The 15,060-nt window shown below is 38.2% G+C and overlaps 2 protein-coding genes across 2 annotated transcripts; both read right to left on the bottom strand.

Moving 5' to 3' along the window:
• Window positions 1-1,704: 1,704 nt before the first annotated feature.
• On the bottom strand, window positions 1,705-5,452 carry LOC138907303 (uncharacterized). The gene is made up of 6 exons (XM_070197897.1): window positions 4,534-5,452; window positions 4,328-4,396; window positions 4,047-4,243; window positions 3,657-3,965; window positions 3,294-3,552; window positions 1,705-2,834 (listed from the first exon to the last, which is right to left on the bottom strand). Exons 1-6 carry the CDS (start codon window positions 5,450-5,452, stop codon window positions 1,705-1,707), a joined length of 2,883 nt encoding a protein of 960 aa, XP_070053998.1.
• A 3,295-nt stretch (window positions 5,453-8,747) lies between these two features.
• On the bottom strand, window positions 8,748-12,715 carry LOC104090185 (protein NRT1/ PTR FAMILY 5.10-like). Its single transcript, XM_009595241.2, has 4 exons — window positions 12,285-12,715; window positions 11,423-11,640; window positions 9,867-10,408; window positions 8,748-9,659 (listed from the first exon to the last, which is right to left on the bottom strand). The coding sequence occupies exons 1-4, from the start codon at window positions 12,466-12,468 to the stop codon at window positions 8,837-8,839; spliced, it is 1,767 nt and encodes a 588-aa protein (XP_009593536.1). The 5' UTR covers window positions 12,469-12,715; the 3' UTR covers window positions 8,748-8,836.
• Window positions 12,716-15,060: the final 2,345 nt, after the last annotated feature.

The following is a 15,060-nucleotide window of genomic DNA, read 5'->3' as shown; positions in this document are numbered from 1 at the left end:
CGAAGTTGTTGTCCTCGGTCTTGATTCCTATTCATTTCATCTTTCGTCCGCCTCCGATTTCACGTGTCATGTAATCATTCGAGCATTTAATATAAACCAATTTCACCATATACGGTAGGACCCATAAATTACACGTGTCAAACCATAAAAAACCTTATCATATGACGTGTTATCCTTGTCAACACAATTGAGTATCAAGCTTTGATGCAGGTGTTTAAAACGTGTGTTTTTATAAGTTAAGGTATTCAAATGAAAAAGTTAAAAGTTTATTTACCGGGATGAAAAATTAATGCAAGTTGAAGTGTCTACGAGTTCGTTTTGCCTAAAATAAAAATAAAACATAATTAAAGTCCAGCCGCCATAAAACTAAAGTGAATGACTCACAGCTGAAATAAATCAACGAAGTGGAGTACGACCCGAAGGTAGTGGTAACGCCTGCAAACGAAGAGAGCTTGCCCCGATGTTTGGAATCAGTAGAAATTGCGCAAAAAGAGCGTCTCATTTCCATCAGATTTCAACTCATTTACTCCACAGCTGCAGCGACTTCCCGTGCTAATACATTGGTGGACTTTCTGGTAAATTCACTTGGCTTCTCCAACAAAGAAGCCATTTCGACAAGCTCCAAGGTAACTCGTTCGACACTCCGAAATTATGAGCCACATTTGTTACTTGATCTCTTTCACAAAATGGGTATGAACAAAGCCCAGATTAAAACCCGTGTCTCTTCTTCTGTCAAGTGAAGAAGAGCTCGATTATTGTACAAAATCCATTATCAGAGAAAGAGAAGAGAGACGAAAAGAGAGAAAATATCTAATCTATTGAAATGAAAATGTCTCACTTGTTTTATTCCAGAACCATCTATTTGTTTATATAAAAGTAGAAGTGGCTATCAAGTAAATACAAAATGTGTCTATTACATATAAGAGTATAACATGTACAAAGAGGTTGCTTCAGCTATAATTGGGCCAGTGGTTTATTGGGCCTATGCTGTCCAATACCCCCCCTCCCCCTCCCGGAAGCTTGAGGGTGAGAGCACACCAAGCTTGCCAAACAGATTATGATGGAGGTGTCCTGGAAGAGACTTGGTTGATATATCAGCCACTTGTTCAGAACTGGAACAAAATGAAGTGAAACCAAGCCAAAATGCAGACTGTCGCGCACATAATGGCAATCAATCTCGATGTGTTTTGTACGCTCATGAAAAATAGGATTCCGAGCAATATGAAGTGATGCCTTCCTGTCACAATAAACAGGGATAGGAGAGGATATCAACAACCCAAGATCAGCTAGAATCCTAATCAGCCAAGAAATTTCAGCCACAACCATGTTCAAAGCTCGGTATTCTACCTCAGCGGAAGATAAGAAAATGGTAGGCTGCTTCTTACTCTTCCAAGATATAGGACAGCCACCAAGTGTGATGTAATAACCAGTGATAGACCTCCGAGATTGGGCACAAGTAGCCCAGTCAGAATCAGCATAGGCTATAAGAGAACAATCAGAAGAATTGGAGAGCAAGATCCCAAGATCAGGAACAGCAGACAGATACCTAAGGACATGTATAGCAGCCAACATATGAGGAATTTGAGGAGCCTGTAAGAACTGGCTAAGATGTTGCATATAAAAGGCAATATCAGGCCGGGTATGTTGAAGAAAATTCAACTTCCCAATGATCCTCCTATAAGTGTTAGGATCAGATAGTGGCTCTCACATGTCAGCAACCAACTTGATGGAAGAATCAAGAGGTGTCATCACTGAGGAGAAATTCTGACAATGAAATTCAACTAGCAAATCAGAAGTAAACTTTTGTTGGCTCATGACAAATCCCTGAGAAGTGTGAGTGACCTCTAAACCCAAGAAGTAATGAATGGAACCCAAATCGTTAATCTTAAAGTGTGCATCTAGGAAGGTCTTGACACTGTCCAACTCAAAAATGTTGTTCCCAGCCAACAAAATGTCATCAACATAAACAGCCAGTACAGTGAGAGACCCATCAACAGATTTTGTGAATAAGGAATAATCATTTTTGCTTGAAATGTAGCCTCTAGAGAGCAGAGCTTCAGACAGTTTATAGAACCACTGTCTAGAAGCCTGCTTGAGGCCATACAAAGACTTCTTGAGCTTGAAAACTAGAGGATAAGTAGAGGAAAACTGTGTAGAAGAAGCAGAAACTTGCAAGCCAGGGGCAACTTTCATGTATACTTCTTCATTTAGATCCCCATGAAGAAAAGCATTATTTACATCGAGTTGGTAGACCGTCCAATCCTTCTTGGCAACAAGGGAGAGGAGGCATTTAATGGTAGTGAATTTAACGACAGGGGAAAAAGTCTCATTGTAGTCAATGCGCTCTTTTTGAGTATCCCCTCTAATCACCAACCTAGCCTTGTACTTCTCAATAGAACCATCAGATTTCTGCTTGATTTTATATACCCATTTGCAAGGAATGGGCTTCTTGTTGGGAGGAAGAGAGACTATGTCCCAAGTGTGATTAGCCTCAAGAGCTTCAAATTCCTTTAGCATTGCCTTTTGCCAAGCACGATGGGAAGCATCCTGTTGGTAAAAGTGAGGCTCATACAAGTGTAGTTCAGCAGTGGATAGCTTAGAGTTAGGAGGGGAAGAAGACTGAACATTAGAACAGGAATAATCAGAAAGATAGGGAGGAGGATTACTCACCCTAAGGGACTTCCTAAGAGGTGGAGGAGCACAAGGTGCAACAGAAGAGGAAAGATCAGGAAGAGGAGTAGATACATGGGCAGAAATTGGAGAAGATGAGGAAGTGGAGACTAATGGAGCAGAAGAGGTGTAAGAAGGAGTGTCAACAAAATGAGGAGATGGAGCTGTGAAAATAGGAGAAGAAGGGGAAGCATAAGGAAAGACAAACTCATGAAATACAACATCCCTAGAGTAGAAAATGGATTGAGTGTATAAATTCAAGAGTTTGTATCCTTTCTTTCCACAAGGATAACCAAGAAAGATGCAAGAAATGGCCCTAGATTGGAATTTATCCCTCCCAAACTTAGGTGAGGTGGCAAAATATAAGCAACCAAAGGACTTGAGATGATCATGGGAAGGAGGGTGACCATAAAGTTTTTAATAAGGTGAGATGTTATTCAAAACAGTAGAAGGGAATCTATTGACAAGATAGGTAGCAGTTAAGACACAATCACCCCAATATTTGGAAGGTAAGTTAGATTGAAACAACAAAGCTCGAGATGTTTCCAGTAAGTGCTTATGTTTTCTCTCTACAACCCCATTTTGTTGTGGGGTGTGTGGAATGGTGGTATGGTGCAAAATACCTTGGGAAGAGAAAAAGGATTTGGCCTCAGAACTAGTACCAAGCTCAAAAGCATTATCAGATCTAAAACTTTGAACTGAAGTGTGGAATTGTGTGATTACCATAGAAATAAAAGCTTTAATAATAGATAAAGCATTACCCTTGCATGAAAGTATATAGGTCCAGGTGATTCTTGTAAAATCATCTACTAAAGTCAAGAAATATCTGAAACCATCAAAGGTATTAGTGTTGTAGGGTCCCCAAATGTCAATGTGTACTAACTGGAAAGGAGCAGATATCAAAAGATGGAGCTATCAGTAAATGGTAATCTTTGTTGCCTAGCCATAGGACAAATAGAGCAAATAAAAGATTGTTTAGAAGAAACCTTGCTAGAAACAAATGGAATAGATTTCATTCTAGCAAAAGGTATGTGGCCTAGTCTTTGGTGCCAAAATAGATCAGTTTTATTGATACTAGAAATTGAATTACAATGGGGAGCAAAGGGAAAAGGAGTTACAGGATTAAGTGCAGAAGTAGAAACATTACAAGACTGATTAGAAAAAATAGGGCAAGAAGATGCAGTAAAATCAGAAACATTGTAAACAGCAAATGGGACTGACATAGATGATGGAGCAGTATCATCAAGGTGGAGAAAATACAGACCATTAGTAACTTTACCAATTTCCAGTGGCCACTTCAGAGAAGGGCCTTATAAGTAGCAATTAGAAATGGTGAGTATTGCAAGACAATTAAGTTAAAGAAGAAGTTGATATACTGAGATCAAGTTAAATTGAAAAGAAGGCACAAGAAGGACATTATGTAACGTTATGTCAGCCCTAAGGTGTAAAGATCCAGTTGAGACAACTTTGACTTTATAACCATTAGGAAGAGTGATTAAGAATGGCTTAGGTAATGGTTTTAAATTGTGAAGAAACTGTTTATGAGGTGTCATGTAGTTAGTAGCCCCAGAATCTAAAATTCAAGTATCATCACTTAACTGAGAAGATGCACAAACATGAAAATCAACAGAATTAACCATAGAACTTTTCAACAAACCTGCAAAGTGAGCATAGCCAAAAGTTTCTCCAGAAGAACCATTGTTATTGGTACCAGGAGAAATATTTGCTTATTGTAGAAGAGAGACAAGATGTTGATATTGATCCTGGCTTAAACCATGAGTTGATGAAGTCACAGGTTGAGAAAGAGGAGCTTGAACTGAAGACTCAATAGATGAAGTGCCAGCATAAACACATGAGGCAAACCTTTTAGACCGTGTGAATTTGAAATCAAGAGGGAATCCATGCAGCTTGTAGCACTTCTCAATGGTGTGCCCTGGTTTTTTACAATACTTGCATGATATTCCCACACCTTGCCCAGGCTTTCTTGACTCAAACTAATCCCTTTGATTAAAAGTTTTCTGATTACCAGAAGGTGTAGAAGATGCAGAGAAAGAAACTGACTCGTTGGAGAGCCTGGTGTGTGAGAAGATTCCCTTTGTTTCTCATCATGTTGTAGCATAGAATAAGCTCTACTAACAGTAGGGAGTGAAGTCATCAAAAGAATGTTACTCTTAACTGTAGAGTAAAATTCATTAAGGCCAGCTAAGAAGCAAAAGAGCTTGAGTTCTTCAATGAACTTGGGTAATACACCACAAGAACAAACAGGACATACATATGCAGTACTCATTTCATCCCAAAGATTTCGCAACCTAGTAAAGTATGATGCAATATCTGAAGTCCCTTGAGAGATAGTGTCAATTTTCCTCTGAATCTGAATGAATTTGGACCCATAAGACTGTCCAAATCTTTCATTTATATCTAACCAGATTTTCCTATTAGTGTCATACCCCAATACACTGGTAGAAATCTCCCTAGAAAAAGAATTAGTGATCCAAGCGATCACCATGTTATTGCATATTTCCCAAAAGGGATAATAGAGAGAATCTACTGAAGGTTTATCATGCCGACCATTAATCAGGCCCAGTTTATTTTTGGCAGACAGAGAAACAAGCATACTTTTCCTCCACGCGACAAAATCAGTACCATCAAACGGAGGAGAAACTAAATGAGTATCAGGACTATCCGACGGATGAACATAGAAAGGGTGAGAAGGATCTAGACTAAAAGTAGCAAAACCTTCAGAGGAGACGGACGAAGACGTAGTTTCAGCATCTATGGTCATGATAACACCTGGTATTTCTAAAATCAAATGATATTTCTAAGAAAGCTTCAAAGCAGGATCACATATATACAGTAACGGATAGGAGTGAGAGTAGATGATACCGCTCTTCCTCTGAAATGGTGGAAAACTATCAAGGCTTTAAAATTCAGTCAAAACTCCATGGACAACATCATTAAAGCTTCATCTTTGAAGTAATCGACCACAATATCCGTAAAACCCCAAATTTTGGATTATTAGGGTTTGTATGTGAAACCGTTCCTTGTAAAACTAAGGTCGAGGGTAACATCGCTCGACTCGGACAAGAGAGCTCGATTATTGTACAAACTCCATTATCAGAGAAGGAGAAGAGAGACGAAGAGAGAGAAAATATCTTATCTATTGAAATGAAAATGTCTCACTTGTTTTATTCGAGAATCATCTATTTGTTTATATACAAGTGGAAGTGGCTATCAAGTAAATGCAAAATGTGGCTAGCTACTACAAAATGTGTCTATTACATAAAAGAGTATAACATGTACAAAGAGGCTGCTTCAGCTATAATAGGGCCAGTCGTTTATTGGGCCTGTGCTGTCCAACATATTTATTTTCTCACATTGATAAAAACCTTAAACCCAAAATTAAGGTTTTACAAGAACCTGGCTTATCTGGATCTGACCTTGTTACATTTATCAATAAAAGCGATTTCTTGACAAGAGGTTTACATACTACTATTAAACCCAGTGTTGATTGTCTTCTGGAGTTATTGGGCAGTTACGATGCAGTAGCTAGGGTCGTTAAGAAAGAGTCTAGGCTGCTTTCCAATAATCTCCCTAAAGCAATACCACCCAATATGTTACTGTTGCAAAATCTTGGGTTTTCACAAATGGACATTGAGACGGTTTTTTATCGGCGTCCTAGGTATCTGCTTAATAACCCTGAGTGGCTTGAGAGAGTAGTAAATCGAGCAGAAAAGAATTTTCGCATACCTCGGGAGTCACGGATGTTTCTTCATGCCATTGAAGCACTCGTATCACTTGATGAATAAAAATTAGAAAGGAAATTAGATATTTTCCGGAGTTTTGGATGGTCTGATTCTGATATAAGCGCAATGGTACGAAAGCTTCCTTACTGTTTGACTTCATCAGAGGCTAAGATAAGAAGTACATTAAAGTTTTTCATGAACGATCGGGTATGAACCTAGTTATCTGGCTTTTCGTCCGACACTCTTAAAGTTGAGCTTGGAGAAGAGGGTCATGCCACGGAATGAAATCTTGAAATTTCTCAAAGAAAACCAGCTGGTAAAAGGGAAGCTAAGTCTTTACACTGTTGTCATGTGTCCTGAATCCAAGTTTCTGGAGAAATATGTGCTGCCTTTCAGGGAGAAGATGCCCGAGGTGTATGATTTATAGATGAAAACTAGAAGCTAGAAGAGAAGTCTTTACAGTGGAGACAGTGGCTGCAGAGCATCAGTTATCTCTTAGTTTATTCAATTCCTTGATAATATTGCACTTTCTCTATAATGCTCTTGTCAAGCATAGTACTGCTTGTTTACTTTTCATGGCTGATGATACATAATTGAACAATTTCTTTTCAAAAAATTATTGAGCGATGAGAACTAAAAATTGGGAGCAGTTTCATTTTCAATTCAACTGATGCTTCTTGTTCAATGAGAAAGGAAAGCAGTGTAGAAATCAGACTTGATGTCTATGGCATTGATATTTGAATGCTTATCTCAATCAGGACGGTATTTGTTCTCGTTGTAAGTGAAGTTTCTTATTCCTATATCTTTGTGATAGGACAGCTTTGCTCCTCGACCTAATTCTAACTTGACGATTTTCCTTTCTTTCCTTGTGTAGGCGAGTAGTTCTATTATCTTCATTATATTAATTGGAAAAGCACCTTCTTTCAAGCTTGGTCAAATGTGGCATGATGCAACATGTACTTAATAGGCCATTGCGTGTTGACAAGAAAAAACAGTGTGATAACATATACAAGCAAATTTAGGATGACTTATGTGAAAGTTGTTTCAACCAATTTTACTTTCGGTGTGAGCTTTGTTTCATTTCTTTTGTTGTAGTCATGTATATGGAATTCGGCATTGGTTGACTCTTTACTTGTCCTGAAAGGGTGGAATGGTTCATGGTGTATAAGATAAACAGAAAGGTTTCCTCTCATAATGTGGCTGGTTTGGTGATATTGGAAGATGGAACCTTGCAATTTCAGTTGCTCTCTGAGCCAACTTTCGCAAACACCTTGGCATCGGATGATTGTTTTGATGAGTAATGTTGACAAGAATATATCTGATCGTAGAGCTGTTATGATACTAATATCACTCATTCTTTAATTTAACATAATAACTCTAGAGTCTCTTCAGATTGAGCTTTCCCTTGTAAGATATGTGTAGATGGGAAACTACCAAGCTACATTGGCTTTGGTAGAAGTCTTTATTTATGATTCTTGAGTAGGACTTAGTTTTTGTAAACAATCTTATTGGAATAACCAGCTGAATTCTTAAATTTGCATGAAAATAGGCCGGCTTTTATATTTTTGAGGTTTCATGTTTGAGTTGGCTGGTTTAGATTTTCTCTTTCATTTCTTCTGTTGCATGTAGTTGAAGTTTTTTGGTTTTTAAAGGGGGTAAAAGAATGAAGATAAAAGATCACATGATTCCACATGCACCAATAAGTATTTTCAAAATTGCTACATACTTTTGCTTCCTCTTCTATCCAAGCTGCTAGAAGCATTTCATATAAAACTTGTCTTATTATTGTTACGACAAACTATTCAGTTCTCTTCATATTTAAGAATTCCTGCAGACCAACCATGCTTGGTATATAAAGTGGATGATTATGATAACAAAATTTGCTTATGTAGCGATAGGAAAGAGAAACTCTTGGTAGGTAGTGCTTCCCCTTTAAATTGGCCTACGCAGCGCGAGTTCAGGAAATTACACCTAATGATGTTGAAAATAGTCACTCTTGACTTTTTGACCCGCTGGTTGAACCTTTAATGTACAAAGTCAAATGTGTTGTCTATGGGGCAAGCAAGAGGCAACACTTGTTAAACTTGAAGTGTTGCTCATGGGGCAAGCGGGTAAAAAAACCAATAGTGGCACCAAAGTGTCCTTTTTTTGTCGTTCATCCGCGAGAATTTGGATTAGTCGGGCCAATGAATTATGGAGACCAAATGGTTATACCAATAAAAAAATGCTTATCCCGAACACGTACTCCATATGGAAATCTGTGATGAGCGCAACCAATACTCTGTTAATTGTTAAGGGAATCTGTGATGAACAAATTGGTCATGTTTCCACTTGTTCATGAGGCATTATATGCTTGTCAAGACTTGTGTTTTATCTTTTCATTGGTAAATTCAAAGAACATAAAAACCTCAGTTTAAACAATTTCAGATGACCTTTCCACAATGAGCGTAAACATAACGCCGTGTAAAATACAAATATGTCATAAATCCAAGAGCACTTACTCCACAAAGTAGCCAATAAAAGTAATCTAGATGTCCTTTGTTCAAGTTGTCTGAAATCCAACCATCTTCGCCTTTACCACCTGTTGTTTTCTCAACGACAAAGATGAGGAAGCTACTTAGAAAGCTCCCCACACCAAAGATACTAAGGTAAAGAGAGAGACCTATGCTTCTGAATTCTCTAGGCACTTGATCATAGAAGAATTCTTGAAGACCAACCATAGTGAATGCATCAGAAATTCCAATTAAAAGATACTGCGGAACTAACCACCAGATAGTCATTGGAACTGTTGCATTTGGTACATCAGCCGATCCATATTCTCGTGCAATTTCGAGGCGCTTCTTCTCCACCAGTGCTGCAATTGCCATAGTAAGAACAGACAAAAAGATCCCAGTTCCGACTCTTTGGAGTTTTGTAATACCAGATGGAGTTCCAGTAATCGTTCTCGCAATAGGTACTAGGATCTGCTCGTAGATTGGAATGAAAATGACAATAGAAACATTGATAAAGGACTGAAGGGCAGCAGATGGTATCCTGAAAGATGGCGTAATTGATCTGTCCATTGTGACTGCTTGCTTTGTAAATAAGGTGAATGCTTGAGCAAATACGATCGCATATATCAAACACGACGCCCATATAGGAACCAGCCTGAGAAGTCCCTTTGCTGCTTCAACATCATTGATTTTGGAAATTTGGCCATCTTCAGCCGAATGATCATCAGGTGCAAGCAAAGCTTTGTTCAGAAACCTATAAACAGACTAACATTCTGTGAAGTATTATGCAGTATAATTCTGTTTCCAAGTCTTATATTTACAGCAGAAGATAGTCTAATATTCTGGTTAAGATAGAAAGAACAGCATTTATATCACACCATTTGCTTTTTTGGATAAAACTAACCACTTATCTGACTATTCAATAAGACATCAATAAAATTTTATAACTGACAACGGTTACCTGTTTTCCTGGGAATCTTGATGACACTGCACTCTTGTTTCTTCTATTGATGTCACTACAGATGTCGCAAGCCAATTTCTCACTGCTTTGTTGAAAACCATGCCAATTCTCACAAATGGGCTTATTTTATCACATCTGCTGCTAAACCGATAAGTTAATGTACCAAACCAAAAAATGACAAGTGCAAGGCACATGACAACACAAGGAATGCCAAACCCAAGACCCCAATTAAAGTTGTCCTGAATGTAGTTCAGAACCGAGATGGTCACAATATTACCTCCACACATGCCAAAGTACCACCAGTTGAAAAATGAGCTTCTGGCTTTGCATTCTATGGGATCTAGTGGATCAAATTGGTCAGCCCCAAAAGCCTGAACACAAGGCTTGTGTCCTCCCTGAGCTACTGCGACCAGATACAAAGAGAAAAAGAATAATACAACTTGGAGTCGAGGAGGAGAACATGCATCAGCATTATCAGTAGTTTGGCAGTTAGAAGAGCTGAAGAAGGGGAAGACAGCCGAAAGCGTCAATAGTCCGAGTCCCTGTTATCATGCGAATCAAAAGCACAAGTAGAAGTGACTGCCATTTCTAGATGGAATATTTGTCTAACTGAATTCAAAAGACATTCTAGTAGGCAAACCTTACAAACTCTCAACCTCATCCAACATAATATATATGAAAAAGTATTACTAAGTTCTTAAATATTTTTTGATAACCAAGAAATCCCCGAGGGCTAGTGGCGCATGATTCGAAACTCGTGGATAATGGGCTCGGTCCTCTATCCTTTTCTACATAAATACCAAGCTTTTGTCTGTGCCACGGTTCAAACCCATGACGTGCCCCTAACCTACACAACACGTGTTGCACTTTTACTACTAGACCCATGCCCTTGAGACAACTATAAGTCCTACACATTTGAAGGTTAAAATTTCAACTTTAGAAAACCTTGAGGAAGCGGCTGGTGGGTCCTAAATCCACCTATGCTAAAGGGGGTAGTATTGCTCCTAAACTAGCTTTTCCTCCACAAAAACAGTTCAAAATCTTACGACATGTTAAATCGAGGTTTAGAAATTTAAATCATAGAAAAATATAAACAGAAAAAAATCCAAAAGATGGGCTATATGAATGGGGCATATTCCAATGATAGAGTAAGGTTCATAATTCTGTAAGGTACAATCTATTGTATTCTATTAGGTACAAGCTGGAAACTCAAAGAACATTCAAATAGGCAATGAGAATTCTTGATCTTAGGCAGTTTTGTACGATCCATGTCCGATCTACAAAATTCTCATATCGTGAACTCACATCATGCTTTTCAACACCATTTCAAATTCAAAAGACCAAAACTTTGAACAGAATAGGATAAAGGTTATTAGAGCATTGAGCATTGAATCCATAGCAATCAATTGAAGGACTACAGAGAACAATATCCCTCAATGATATTACCTTCTTTAGTAACCCCGAGTACCTATACAAGTATATTGATTTGAGGTCTTGTGGACCATTTCTCAGTGCCTAACGCCAAGAACTTTGAAAAATAAGAGATTAACACTTACCAGAATGTAAAACAGAGAAGCAAACACAATTGTGCGATAACGACCGAGGAAGGAGTCAGCCACCAAAGCACCCAAAAGGGGAGTGAGCGACGCTGTTCCGGACCACGCATTCACATTCTCGGCAGCTGCCGCAGTGGACTGACCCAGTGGCCCAGTCAGGTAATTAATTAGGTTAGAATTTATTCCATAATATGCAAACCTCTCCGCTATTTCCACGCCTGCCATATAACAATATAGTAATAGTAACTAGCACTCTCTCTGCCTAACATGAAAGATGGAGTTCATAACTTCATATTATGAAGATCAAAACTAACAAATGTTTCAGACTTGTCTACATCTTGCGACGTGCACTAAGTTTGAATTCATTTTTTCAGAATAATTAGTGCTAAATTCAAATTGGAGACAGCAGAAATCTAGAACACGCAGATTAAAGGATTTTCATAGTGTAGAGGGTGTGTAAATATTTTAATTCTAAAATAAAAGGGGTATCTAAAGCTGAGTCATATTATAGAGGTGTTTAGTGTAATTAAACCTAAGAAAAAACACCAAATCAATACACTTGGTGCTGTCAATATCAAACAGCCAATCTAAGTAACTTTTCCAGTTAGGCTATATCCAGATTTTGCTCATGGTTTCAGCTAACTAGGACAAATTGCTGACTTCACTAACACAGTGAATTCCACTTTTTTTCTTTTTATAAGAAGAATTGAACTAATAATTTTTAAAAATCTAATCAGAAATATTTGTAGCGAAAGAAGTAGTGCACAAAATATTAGTAACTATGTGTAAGCAGGGTCATGTCAAATGAAATGAATAACGGAATACTAAAAAACGAAAAAGCATATCAATTGATGTGATTTACATATGATGAGAGAAGCGGATCGCCATCGACCGGAATTTGATCGGAGGACCGGACGGCCGTAGAAGTCAACGGAATCTGGAACGACATCGTTAGAATGAGTTGGAGTTTCAGTCTCCAGCAATAGCATAGCTTCTTCTTCTTCTTCTCCTCCTCCTACAATTGGTGGTGATGAGGAAATATCCATTTTCTGTAGCAGAAGAAGCTAGGCTGCTCGAACTGCACGCATACAATTGAATAGTTGACAAAGCTATGTTGACGGCGTTTGCTAAATATATACGTATATGTTGTCACTTGTTAGTGGCGTCACTCGCACGTCGAAGCAGAGAAATTTTAGTTTTATAACACATCGCAGCTGTGTGAGAACACTTCCTACCTTTGGCAAGTGGCTTGGCGGAGATGGAAATGGAGATGAGAGGTGTGCCACAATTTAAAGTTTGTAAGTTGCCGTTGAACTCACAAGCAATCTTATAGAAAGCTACTTTTGTCAAAAACTCTTTTCAAAAAATTTGTGTTTGGCTAATTAATTTGAAAAATATTTGAGTAACAATTAGTGCTTGACCAAACTTTTAAAAAATATTTTTAACTGTATTTTTCTCGAAAGCGCTTTTCAAAAAAGTATTTTTAGAGAGAAGCTATTTTTGTCCCAAAAAACACTTTTGACTAAAAAATAAGCTTGGCCAAACAGTCTATTAGGCCTTATTTATTTATTTAAAATTAAGATATCTCAATCAGAATACATATTTGAATATCAAAATGTGTATTAAGATTAAGACATCTGAATCTGAATACACATATAATTTAAGATCTGAATACTAAATAATTAAGGCTATTTGTTTATTAAACATCTGAATATATAGAATTTATCTTTATATAAAAATTAATAAATATAAATTCAAATAAAATACTAATTAATCTAATATTCTATCATATATATATATATATATATATATATATATATATATATATATATATGTGTGTGTGTGTGTGTGTGTGTGTGGTAGTTGGTGGTGATGATGGCTAACAGAGTTGCTTGTGAGTGCCGACTAGAGGTGGTGGTTAGTGGCGATTTTGGTTGATGGTGGTGGTTCTGGTAGTAGCTAGTGGTGATAGACAGTGATAGCGATTATAGTCAGGGGCGGAGCGAGCCTACTAGGTGTGGGTTCGGCCGAACCCAGTCACTTTTGCTTAGACACTGTATTTTTATTAAGAAATTTATTAAATATGTATAAATATTTAATTGCGAACCCAGTAACAAAGACGAGCTATGGGTCCCAGAAAAAATTCAGAACCAATAAACTTCAAATCCTGACTCCGCCTCTGATTATGGTTGAGGATGGTGGCGATGGGTAGTAATAGTTAATAATTGTGGGTAGTGATAGTTGTTGTGGTTGTGATTGAGTAAGGTGATGGTGGGTGGTGGTAGTTTATGATTGTGGGTGGTGCCGTCTATGGTTTATGGTGATTGGGTGGTTGGTGGTGGTAGTTTAGGTGGGTGAGTGTGTGGTTATTGTCACGACCCAAAATCACACCACATGCGGCGTGATGGCACTTAGTCTCTAAGAATAGGTAAGCCGATTACAATTACATTTCGAACCTTTATTTTTGGGATAAATTCCGTGAAACAATTTCACAACACATAATGAATCCCCGTACCGGTAGGACATATAATTCATAAAATTGTAATCAATTATCCCGAAATTACATCAAAACCCATTATATTGAGTAACAAAAAGTCACTTTTGGACTCATAGCCCTCAATAGTGTGCAAAACAACATGATAGACACGGGCTAACACCGTCAAATCTTCCAACAGGGATAAGCACGTGAGTGGTGTACAAATCACAAACTCGCCCTATATGGAGCACGATAGGAGGTCTCACCTCGATAATCAGAATTGAATCAAAATAAGAATAGTGCTCCTTTTCAGGGGCGAAGCTACGTTCCACCAATATTATACTACGTATAAGGTAAAATATTACTTATTATTGATTAAAAATAGACTTTTAACACCCTTGCATAGCCTACTGGTAGAGGTTTGAACACCCTTGTTGAATTTTCTGGCATCGCCGCTGCTCCTTTTATTATAAATTAAATCATGCCTGTAACAACACCATCTGGTGTACTGGCCTTAGCTAAGTCATATCAATTATATTAACAGGTCGGGCCTCCCTCTATTGGGCGCCCTCTACCCGCCTGTCCTACACTCCTAACTGGTTATGCACGTGGAGTATTAACTGAAATAAAACTTGTAGCCTGAGTGTTCTGATGAAATTCACCCCTCCCAAGTCTGGGACAGTTTCTCATGATGTGCCTAGTATCACCACACTCATAACAACCCCTCTGCGACTGCTCATACTGAGTATGTGCCGGATAACTGGAATAACCACTTTAAGAACCCTGTGCCGGTGGTGCACTAAAAGTATTACCTGGAGCACTACGAGTATTATGAATTGCGGACTGGGCTGACTGACTGCCCGGGCCTCCGCCATGATGAGTCATAGCTGCAGAGTAGAATCCACTGAATCCTCCAGAGTTCCGAGACCTTTTGGTTTCCTTAGGCTCATTTTCCTCACTTCGAACACGTTCTGACATTCTGGCAATCTCTACTACTTGCTGAAATGGAATGTCAGTCTACAACTCTCGATCCATACATATTTTAAAATCATAATCTAGCCCTTCAATGAATCTGCGGACTCACTCTCTAACTGTATGAACCAAGATAGGTGCATGACGGGCTAACTCACTGAATTTGATAGAATATTCTGACACTGTCATG

This window comes from Nicotiana tomentosiformis, chromosome 3, assembly GCF_000390325.3.
Source record: "Nicotiana tomentosiformis chromosome 3, ASM39032v3, whole genome shotgun sequence".
Taxonomy (NCBI): domain Eukaryota; kingdom Viridiplantae; phylum Streptophyta; class Magnoliopsida; order Solanales; family Solanaceae; genus Nicotiana; species Nicotiana tomentosiformis.
Note: the sequence above shows the minus strand (reverse complement) of the source record. Positions and strands in the feature narration are given on the sequence as shown.